Here is a 12226-nt window from a genome sequence, read left to right on the forward strand (position 1 = left end):
TGGGACTCAAAAAACTCAAAACATATGGGTTATGTTGTTGCTGTTGCTGCTGTTTCTATTTACTCCTCTTCCTCCTCTTCCTCCCCCTCCTCATCCTACTGCTGTCATCATGACATCACTTTTGAAGGATGAGAAGGAATTCATTTGTTCAGTCCAAAAATATTTATTTACCATTCCAGGCTAGATGCTCCAGATCCTGGGGATTGCGAACAAGAAGATTCATCTCGTGGGAGTTGAAATTTCAATGCAGGAGCAGCACAATAACACAAATGAAGAGAGGACAATTCTGGAGGTTGGCAGGTGCTACAAGCTAAATTAATATGCTGATGGGACTAATAGCTGCGTATTCGAGCTGAAACTTGAGAGAAAGAGTCATCCATGCAAAGTTTGAGAAAGAACATTTCTGTTAGATGGATGTTAAGGGCAGTGTTGCTGAAGCAACAAAGAAATCGGTGTGTTTGAAGCATAGGGAGGCATGCCACATGAAACACTTGGTTCTTAGAGTGTAACAATTTCCTAAATGAAACAAAAGCAACTTCTCAGGAAGGGCTCAAGGCGGTATTAGGCCCACACATAAAGCCTTTGTGGTTTGTTGGTTATCTTGGAACAGTGCAGTGAGGAACAAGAACTCCAGAGTTCTGGGTTTGCCACCTCCTCTGGAAACACAAAGGGGAAGTTATCCAGGCTCAGCAGTTTGGTGGTGGGGACAGCCTCCTGCTCCCCCTGACAGTTCTGTGAGGTCTTCCTGACACACCAGAGAGGCCCTTCAAGGAAGATCAATTGATGGATTGTGCTGTCCAGCTGTCTTCCCCAGGATGGCCAAATCTGATGATGCAGCAGCCAACTCTGTCAACAACCCTTGCTCACTCACTCAGTCAAGGACAGCCCCAGCCTGTCTCCTAGCATTGCTTGCTCTTCCTTATCATATTGATTGACTTTGGAAGCTTCAGAAACAACTTTCAAGGACTCAGTGAGGTGGGGGGTGGGTGTTTGAGAAGGAGAAAAGCTCATTAGAATTCTAAGTATGGAATTTGACTTTGCTGTTAAGGAATATTTTTACTTTCATCTCCTGTTTTATTTAATAAATTCATGTCTTTACATCGCAAAGAAGAGTTCCTTATAAAATTCCATTGGGGATAAGGTGAGCAACATCCAACCAAGAGGTTGCTACAACAGAGAACCAGCGCCTGTTCAGGAGGTTCCAGGCAGCACCTCACTGGGCACCCTCAGTCAGCATTGCTCTCTCCTCCCTGTCGTCTCAGGCTCCTGGCAAGCAGGACCTCCAATCCCACCCCCTCGGGGCAGGCCGTGTTTCTGCACCATACGATGCCCAGTCCTGATTCCAAGACTGCCGGGTCAACCTGACAGTCTCTTGTTCCTTCATCACATATCCATTGCCCTCTCCGGTTTCTTTAAAGACAATTTATAATCCATATCTAATAACTGCCAACCTTAGCCCTTGTATGTCTAATCTGTAATTGGTTGTTTTTGCTAACTCTCCTTTATGGTGGCTTATTTCATTCTGTTTTTAGATATTATGTAATATCAACTTCTGGTCCTTGTAACTTTATCTATCGAAATTCTTTAAGGCCTGGGTTTAAAGTCTGTTCCTCCAGTGAGGATTAGTATTTGCTTCTGCCAGATACCTGGCAATCCACCACACATAGTGCCTTTAAATAAAATTCTGGATAAACTTTATGTCACCCTAGAATATAGGTTCAGACCCTAAAAGTCAGTAAATGTGAGATCATGATTAGAAATTTTTGGTGGCAAGAGAGCATTATTTTTTGTTGTTTGTTGTTGTTGTCGTTTTGCTCTTTAAAGGCCCAGACAGCAGGCAATACCATTGCTTCTCCTTGCAGCTGAGTTTTATGCTCTCTGATAGTGCACTAATAGTGTCACCATCTGAGAATGCAGGCTTTGTACTGAAGTGACTAAATCTGACTGGCCACCCAGCTGGGTCAAAGACTTTGTCCTTTGTTCTTCACACAATGTCCCATTTAAAACCCAAGTCTAAGACAGGAGGAATTTGCAGACCTATCTCGTGTTTATCACTTTTTGGGTCATTTCTTACCTCTGAGTAAACCCCCTTACATTCCTGTGAGTTCATCCATGCATTGAAAAGAACTTTTAAAAAAATTCTACCGGGCACACAGGTGGCGAAAGAAAGAAAGGGAGGAAAATGGAGAAAAGGAGATGAAGAGAGTGGTGCAGAGAGGTACTGATTGCTCGGTACTGCTTTTCATTCATTGAAAAGTCAACAGTGAGCTCCTGGAGTTGTGACCTTCATTGCTCAGACCTAATGCCGTATAGAGCCAAGACTGGAAGCCTTGTTTTGATGCCAAGCCTACTGGTTTTCCCCAAATTTTCCTGCTCAAGGGATTGCCAGCAACTGGATCTCACTTTTGCTAGTTGGGCATTTCCCAATACTAGGTAATAAGTTTATTGCTGGGTCCCAGACAACTTTTAGGCGATCCCAGTAAAAGTAAATGCCTTAAACAGTGCTCTCAGCCTGCCCAGGTGTTGATCAAGCTCATAATATCCATGCCCTAGATGACCACTCTGAACCATTTCAAGTAAATGTAAAACCCAAGATTTACCGCATCACATTTTGGAGCTAGAGAAGGCCATATTAGTAGTACAGTGTGCCAGTACTTTGTCCCATGCTTACACTCTTGGAATTTCAATCCATCTCCCTGATCCACGAGAACAAGAGATGTCCCTATGTTTAATGGAGAACCTGGCCTTTGTCTCTCCAAAGCCTGATGGACCAGGGAGAGGAAGGTATCTCATCTACTAACTCGGACAAGCTGCGCTGCCTCCAACTTCTTACCTCTGAAAGGCTGGTCCTCCTATTGTTTACTCTCTTGGTGTTCAAGGAGTGCAGTCTCGGTCATTTTTCTCCAGGGTCTCTAAAACTCAGCTCCTTTTATAAGAATTTTCATTTGCTTGTTTCCTGGCCTTGACGACAGTGGTGTTCAGGGTATTCGTCTAGGTATGGCCACACAGCCAGACATATCTCTGACTGCTCAGGGATCAGCAGGAGCACCAGCCCCAGTCAGGACACACCCAATGACACTTTTGTTTACTTTGTCTAAACTCCTCGTGCCCAAAAAGACCAATTTTATAGAAGAAGGCTTCTATCTGAGGTTAATAGAATGGAACCAAGAAATAAGGGTATTGAGAAGAACAAGGAAACAAACGTGACTTTTCCATTGACACTGAGCTTCCTGACTGCCACTGTCATTTAATCCCTGAATGCTTCTACAAGGTGAATTCAATTATCTTCATTTAAGAGCTCAGAAAGGTGAGGCTCAGTCAGACTTACCTTGCCTAAGGTCATGTTATTTTCAAGTGATAAAACTAGGATTTGAACATAAGTATAACTGGCTACAACATATAGGCTTATCACTGTGTTAAACTATCCATAGTGGGGAAATGGGAAGGTTTCATATAGGAAGCACCTTTCATGGCCAAGCCGATGGCAGGTGATATTGTAATGAGAATTGACCCTGATGATACAAGAGAAACAAATCTAGTTAGACCTGTATGTCCTGGATTCCTACAAGTCACTTAGGGGTATGTCACAAGCTGATAATAATAGCAAACCTGTGTACAGCATGACGTACTTTTTAAAGGGCCTAAATCCCCCAGCAGGATAATTGTACTATCTTTGGATTTTTAATACCAAGGAGATCTGCCATTTTGTTTTTCCGTGGGACTGGGTGTTATCTAAACCTGTGCTCTATAGTTACAGTGGATGCTGTGTCCATATTACCCTAATCCCAGCCAACCACCTGCAAGTCTAGATCTGTTTCTGCAGCCTCGCACCACACTCTTGCGCTCTGTGGGGTACTTGAATCTGGCACAATCTTTCCCACACTCTCATCCACATCATTCCCCCAGGGAACATATCCAGCCAGCAGGGTTGAACATTCTCCCACTGTCTGAACCGGAGTCAGTGCCAACCAGTATGGCCCTCCATAATACTCCCTTGGCTTTCTGAGATCCCATTACAGCAAATTCAGTGGAACACCATTAGAAAAGAAATGCAATGAATATATAAGAAGAAAGACAAGAAAAAATATAAACGTTTGCATTACTCTGTACTAGTCCTAGGGTACCTCTGAGAGTCACACTGACAATTGCCTGGAACTGTCAGCAAGTGGATTGCAAACGCCCTAATTCAAGGATGCCAATCTCATGCAGAACCCAAAGACTTTCTGTCTCAGTCCAATTACTCAAGGAGAATAGTTTCAAAGGACAGTCTTAGACCCCAGAGGAAGGGTTGGTGACCTAACTACTTTTTCAATGCCTGAGTAAGAAATACCAACTGAAAAGGAATTTAAACACTCTGTCTTCATACAGCAAAGGTCTTATATGAGAAGCATAATTGCACAGATGGATTTGAAGCTCAAAATTAACAGAGTCAAGGGCACTGGACATATCCGAAGGGTGAGAGTAGAAAGATGATAAGAAAAGGTACAAATACGCAAGGCAAGTAAAACTTTCTCACCATAGGCACCACCAAATTTGGGATATTAAGAATCTTACCCTTAAATGAAGATACCAATCCTATGAAGACAACTATTAATCCCCTAAAGTGGAAAGCCTTTACGGGCAGGTCTGGGCAACATTAAATCCCACATAGCCCACAAGCATTTTTAAACATTACTTTGTAGTCTGTTTTAAACTAAAAATGTTAATAGGGAAGCTTATCAGCCAAACTAAAGTTTATGAATCTCACTCCCTCTTTTACATAAAAACAGAAGATAGAGAAATGAGAAGGCCTAAATAATACTGAAAACAAATTTTATGTTTGACCAATAATTAGCCTAATTTTTAAATGATAGCAACTGTTCAGTCTTTCTCCTACCTTCCTGTCTGGGGGAAATTGGCAATATAATAATTTACATGGTGCTTTCTGTTGATACTCCTCTCATAAGCTTTCTGTGCTTCCTCTGGGACCACAGATCAAACCCAGCTACTGCCTGTGTGAGTTACTCGTTCTGGACCTCTCTTGGTACTACCACATATAGCCAACTTAGAGAAATCCTGCTAAATAAAAATCAAATTTATACAGAAAATAATAAACTACAGAAAAATACACATAAGATAGTTTCAAATAGAACCTGAGGCATTAAAATTTGTTTACATATAAAATTGTCATTGCACAAAATTTTCAGAAACCCCCTTTAAAGCACATGAAATATAAAGCTGTGTCCTCAGCTCCTCAGCCACGCTCAGGTCTGTGTTAGTTTTCTGGATGGCCAGCACATGAGGTCTTCCCTGCATAACTTTTCCAACATTCTTCTGTAAAAACACTTTCAAAGTGAATTGCTTCTAAATGAATTATTACATATTTAGATAATATAATGCCATGTAGCCAGTAAAAATAAGGTTGAAGAATGTTTATTAATATGGTAACATATTCACAATATATTAAGGGAAGAAAGCAATTACAAATCAATATTACAATGAGTTCACTTTTTTAAATCTCAAAGCATAGTATTCATGTGTGTGGTACAAATGTATCTGTCATACAAGTTTAAAAACATTAGAAATACATACAAAATTACTAAAATGACACCTTTTTTAGGGGGATGAAATCCCTTTTAGGGAATGAGATTATAAATACATTTTTATTCTTTCTTCATTTTCTAATCCTTTCAATGAACATGTATTTCTTTTCATCATTAAAAAATAGAAAAATAAACAGTGTAAAAGCTCACTAATTCAGAGCTCCCTCCGCCCTGGGTATCACTTCACACGTTACTCACATAGGTTGTTTCCCGGAGCCTTAATGTTGTGTGAGCTGCAGAATCAGGCTGGAAATGGCCTTTGAAGACCTTGTTTCAGATCTCACCCTCTCACAAATCAGATCCACCAGGAACTCCCTTTACATTAGCTTCTCCTCTGTAGGAAAGGCTATGACAACGACCCTTCTGGCCCCTGTAACACGTGTATATGGTCCCACATCACTTTGTTTCCTTGTGCTTTTAACCCATGCTTTACAACAGTGCTTTACAAATTGTTCCCAGAGATTCACTGAGGTGCTTCAAGAGGTTTAAAAAAAGTTGGATTTAAATTATTTTATAAAATGTATATCACTTTATTATTTATAAAAGTACAATTAAAAAACAACCTGCCACATCTTTACACAGCAGAGACTACCAAGTCATTACTTAACACCACCTGATTCGCTGCCATGAGTGTGCAAACAGGTAAACTTTAATTATATGATTATTTAGAAAAGAGTAGATATGCATTAGTCTTTAAAAATAACCCTGAGAAATGCACAGAGTCTACACAGAGAAAGCTGAAATGGGCGGCACTGACCACAAGGTCCACAACGCAAGGTCCAGGCATATCTGCTCACCACGTCTTCCTGAGGCTTGGAGGTGAGTCACATGCCAAGAAGTAAATGCAATAAAGTAAATTCCAAGAAGTAAATGAGTCGGATGCATCTCCCTATTGTTCTGCAGCTAGTTTTAGTACTTAGTATAACTATTGTGTTTTTTCAGTCTTTTATAAGAACGTGAGCCATACTTGGATATTTTTGGTGATACAACTTTGAAACAAATATTTTTCCTACTAAACTCACTTGTCAAATGCAATCTGTCTAGCAGAGTATCCAGGCATTGAAAAGTGAACAATTTATAAATTGTTACTACATCTGAGTAAACCATAAATTTTCTGTGCAACCAAAGCCAATGAAGACACCAACTGAAGACACCACGCTGGTGTGACTTAGGTCACTGCAAGTGTCTTCCACACTGAGCAGTGTCCATTGTAGGGTCGTACGGCACATTCCTCCCACTGGCTACTTTTCAAGCAAATTTTGTTTGAAATACAGTAGGAATTTGACCACTTTACGTCTACTGCTGCCACTGGCCTAAGCTACCCCCTCTCATGAATTATCCCAGTGTCTGCTCACCTGTCCTCTTGCTCTTTCTCCCTAGTACTCCTATGCCCTGCCTTTAATTCCTAAGTCATGGCATTTTATGCCCAACACTCTCCAATGCCCTTCCATTCCATTAAAGTAAAAGTCAAATTCTATATAATGATGCACAAGACATAGTCAGACACCTCATTACCTGGCAGATTCCATCTGCTTCTCCCCACTCACTGGCTATAGCCACAAGAGCCTCCCCACGAAAGTCCCTCAAGCACCTTGCTGCTCCTTCATCTCCAAAAGGTCTTTGACCAAATGTATTCACCTCCATGAACCCCTTCCAGACCATCCTACTTACAGCTGTACCCATGTTCCTTGTCTCCAGGTTTTATATTGTCCCATTTCACTTATTACCATCTGAGATTAACTCTTGCTCAAATTATTTATTTACTGTCTGTCTCCTTCAACTAGAGTGCAAGCCCCATGAGAGCAGATAATTTAATCTATTTTGCTCCCTTCTGTATCTTCAGGAGCCTAAAACAATGCCTGCCACAAAATATAGCCAGGGAAATAATACACATTTGTTGAATGACTATGATATTCTAAATTTGAATCCATCACAAAATTTTTATCAATGAAGTAACACATTAAATTGTTTCCTATCATGGGGTCATTTTTAAGAATTTTTGTGAAATGAAATAAGAGTTTTACTGCCACAGAAAAATGTTGTATAAAGATACAAGTCCAGAGAAAAGTTTATGTGTTCATTATAATTTGGAATATTTACAGTACTTGGCATAACACTCCAACAGCCACACTTCATTCTGAAAAGGAGTCTCCGCCTATTAGTGTCCCATGTGTACAATAATCATGTCCTAGTTGAAGAGGGGGCATGTTTAGGGCTCTTCCCACTGTGAGTCAGTTTATAAACTTGAGAGGACAAACTGAGGCCACCCAAGGCTTTCCTAATCTATCCCAACCGTCTTTTCCAGCATGGCCACATTTCACCATAATTTTCACCCAGCCCTTTTATATCACACCATAGTTTCTTCCAAGTGCACAATGTTTGTTACATCTTCAAGTCACATATACACATTCACGCATTTAAATGCACCTTTGTGGAAATACCTCATACCCAACTGATACACTGATGAGCTCAGGGTAATCTATGTGGCTATAGCACGGCTCATGCCCCTGCACTTCCTTTTCCTAATCACTTAGTACACAGCTCTCCACACCTCTTTCTCCCTCCAGTCCATACCACTTGGCATGTGTGAGATTTTAGAACAGCCTCACCTATGAGTGAGCATTATAAGCTGAATCTTTATCAGGGACTGATCGGGAGACTTTGGAATCCAGAAATGTCAGTTATGTCAATTTTTAAGTTTTTTCCTTGTCAATCTAATGGCTTGTTTATCCTAATGATAGTGCCTAGCACATGAAGAGGAAAGTCTAAGGAGGCGCAGTTTGACAGTACCTTTATTCTCAGAGCTTACTGAAAAAAAATCTTATAAATCGCCTTGGCACAACTGACTAATTTATTGGTTGATGTTAAGTACAAGAGACTTTTCTAACAGGATACAGATGTATATGCACTTTCATATTAGTGTATGCTGTATCAAAATACATATATATATTGATATCATGGCAGTAGAAATGAGTGAATTGAATAGGATTATGGAACATGTCTAACTACATCCAATGGTACCTTAAAATCACCAAAGAAGTATAAAGTCCAAGTTGATTTTACACAGTTTATATATTGGATTGGCCAAAAGTTCATTTGGTTTTTCCATAAGATGGCTCTAGTAGTGCTTAGTTGTCTTCAACTTTATTCAAAACAATGCTGTTAGGTCATATTGTGACAGCTGTCATATCAGTGTGCATTTAAAAAAATACTTACCAAAATTGGTGAATTTTTGTGTAGCCATTTTAATGTTGAAGATGGAAGAAAATCAGCCATACTTTCAGCATATTATGCTTTATTATTTCAAGAAAGATAAAAACATAACTGAAGCACAAAAAAAGATTTGTGCGTATAGAGAAGGTGCTGTGACCAATTGAATGTGTCAAAAATGATACATGAAGTTTTATGCCAAACACTTCTTGCTGGACAATGCTCCACAGTCAGGTAGACCAGTTGAAATTGATAGTAATCAAATCAAGACATTAATTGAGAACAATCAATGTTATACTACATGGGAGATATCCAACGTACTAAAAAACCCAAATCAACAAAGTCACTGGTAAAAATGAAAAATGTATCTTTTATCTTACAGAAACAACTAAACAGAATTTTTGGCCAACCCAATAAAAGTCAGTAAGAGGTGTTTTATTTCTGCCTTTTGATCTTGTTGGTTTAATGTGAACCGAATTTGCACATTTTGAAGTTTAAGCACTAAACTCACCAATGTATTGTCTGTAACCATATCAAAGTAGAAACCAAGTTTTCAATAAAAACATAACACATTCCTGAATCACAAGAAAAACAAGTACCTGGAGTCAATAAAATACAAAAATCCATCAGTTCTGCTGATCTAAATGAATTTATACTAAAAAGAAAAACCTCTACTTGACAGGATTCTGTACACCAAACTGAAAATTACATGTCACATTTTGATCAATTCTTCTTCGATCACATCCTGTAATTTCTATTCACTGGAACATCTTTTTTTTCTGATTGATTTATATTGAGATCTTAACCATCAGTGTGACCTCTTCAGTTTGTACTTCCTTCTTTGGCAATGATTCTTCTTTGATAGAAAATTACCAGCACATGTTAATATAAAACCAAATCCCACATACAAGTAATTAGCCTGTTGCTGTTCTGTTAAAAGCAACAACAAACAGAATATTAGACTTTACAGTGTTCTTTTTTTGTTAGAATGCTATTCCAAAGATTCATGCAGGGTGGGAGACACTGATGGAAAACATTACTAGCTTTCTCCTGCACAGCACTGTGGACCAAAGTCACAGAAAGTGTTAGCCCAGTGCCTCACACAGAAGTCCCCATGAGCAGCTGGGCACCACGTGGGGCATCCACACTCTATCCTTTGTGCCCTGAAAATGAGCACATCTTCCAAAATCAAAGAATCTGAAGGTTCATGAAAAGAAAACAGATTTTGTTGCATAATGTGTAGGATATTCTTCATCTTTTAGTTTCTTAGCTCAAAGTTCTCTGCAGAGTCTAGCAGGAGCAGCACCGTTCCTATCAATGCTGACTTCTGGCTTAACACGTGGGCTTCATGTCAGTTAGGGACTGAATTGGTAAGAAGAATCGAGCTGTTGGGAGGGACACGGACTGGCTGCTTTATCTCAGAATTGCCTCAGAGTGTTCTAGCAGGATCCAGACTGGCCTTCAGAAGCTGTGAGCAGGTACAACAACCCTGTTTCCTACCTGACCACTGCAGAGGGGAGGCCTTCACCATGTAATGCCCAGACCTCACTTCACTGGCATTGTCCCACTTTCTGCTAAATTCTCTCACACCCAGGAGACCAGCACAGAAGGAACTCGAGGTCTTTCACAGTTCCAAGTCCTGGGCATCAACAATATCACCTTGGTTGAATAAATGTAGCAAATCAATACAAACATGATTTGGTATCTTTCAAAGCAAAGAATATGGATTTTATCTCCTTTTTTATAGTTTTCATGCTACAAGAACTGACACATTGTGTAAGTGCAGGAGAGGACAGCTATTATCTGTGCTGCAACACAAGTGGACACCACTGCTACCCACTTGAAAACTTGGAGCCTCCCTCTCATAAGAATTTCTGATTGCACAATGAATCAATAACCTTCCTACAAGTTCTACTGCACTGAGAACATTTCCACCTTGTCCAACCCTGCAAAAACATTTAAAAGCTATCACACTTATTAATGCCTCTGAGGATCGAAGATTAGCATCTGTAGCTATCCTTGGCTTTGAAAGTGCTTTGTAAAAGAGGACACAAGTGTATCCTCAGTTATTTCCATCAACCAACTCCTTTTACCAACTAAAACTTTACCTCAGTCAACGGCCAGCCACTAAAGGAACCAAGAAATCACTCAAGCAAAAAGCCAAAGTTTTCCAAAAAAAGATTTTCCTTTCCACTATGCGCTTCTAAACCAAAATGCAACCTGAGACGACATCAAACTCTCCCAAAGCTGTTCTCCGGTTTTACCTATCTTTGTGGAACACCGGTTCTTTTCTCACACTGTACATGTTCAACCAAGAGTGCCAGATCGCGCACCAGAGTCCACCGCGACGTGAGTGCGGGTGGCGCAGGACTTACGTTGTTCATGTACTCGCTGAGCAGGTCCTGCAGTGCCTGCCGCACAGCATTGCATTCGGCCACGATCCTCTCGCGCCGGTCGTCCCTCGTGCAGGAGGAGTCTGCCATGAGTGCAGCCCCACTGATGATGCTCTCCAGCCGCTCCTCCAGGGACGGCCGGAACCTGGCCTCGCTGAACGTCATGGGATCCAGGATAATCTTATTCTGAAAGTAGCACCAAAAAAACACAAAAATCAGCAGAGAAGAGATGATTGCCTTTGCACCCTGTTTCCTACAGCAGAAACATCTGAGGTCAGGACAAGACTCTCTCTGGAGAAGAAGCCATTCACTTAGACAAATCCTAAAGTGGCCTTGACAAAGTATCAACTTTGCAAAAGATAGTGTGCTCTAAATTAATCTTCTGGGAGAAAACAGAGCATCTTGTTTGAAGACTGTGTTCTTGGCAAAGGCCATATCAACTGAAGAGTTTTCAAATGAGATGGTAACAGTGCCTTAGTGTTTTTAAAAAATGTGTTGCCTTCAAGGAATGCCCATTTCATGCAGCTTTGGGGGGATATGGGACGGCTGGAGAGCCCCAGAGAAAGAACATGGTATGGAATTAACAAGCTAGGATGTGTTGGTGGTGGCAGCTCAGGAGAGGCTGAGAGTGCCACAGCAGGGTGCCTCTGAAACTGGAGCAAACAGCATCCAACAGGCATGTTCAGCACAGGGTTTTTCCCCTAGGAACTAATATCTTTTGTGTAAAAACAAGTGTTCTACAAAAGGAGCTGTGTGTGTGTTTGTCACAATTAACTCTTCTGAAGGAGCCTAGATGAAGGGAAAAAATAGAGTTGTTTCCTTAAAGAAAGGTGTCATGGAGGATTTAAGCTTAGTTTTGCCCCTGGTGAGCCTGGGAAGGTGTAGGCAGAGGTGACCAGAAGTGGACAGAAATACACACCCAGAATTCAGAGGTATTAACCTAAGGATCTGGGAATTGTCCAGGAGATATGGACACAAGGTAACAAATGGCATACTAGTAAACCAACTATAACAAGAAGAGCAGGCCAGAGAAGACCCATT

The 12226-nt window shown here is 40.7% G+C and overlaps 1 protein-coding gene across 4 annotated transcripts in view; it reads right to left on the reverse strand.

Annotated features, from left to right (window-relative positions):
• The window catches only part of CTNNA2 (catenin alpha 2), a 1104880-nt gene that overhangs the window by 702917 nt on the left and 389737 nt on the right, over window positions 1-12226 (reverse strand). For all 4 annotated transcript variants that reach the window (XM_045827749.1, XM_045827747.1, XM_045827750.1 and 1 more), the window contains exon 7: window positions 11168-11371. In XM_045827749.1, coding sequence (XP_045683705.1) covers window positions 11168-11371 — 204 coding nt within the window. The remainder of the gene's footprint in view (window positions 1-11167; window positions 11372-12226) is intronic.

This window comes from Phyllostomus hastatus, unplaced genomic scaffold (assembly GCF_019186645.2).
Source record: "Phyllostomus hastatus isolate PE091 unplaced genomic scaffold, TTU_PhHast_1.1 phas_scaffold_78, whole genome shotgun sequence".
Lineage (NCBI taxonomy): Eukaryota > Metazoa > Chordata > Mammalia > Chiroptera > Phyllostomidae > Phyllostomus > Phyllostomus hastatus.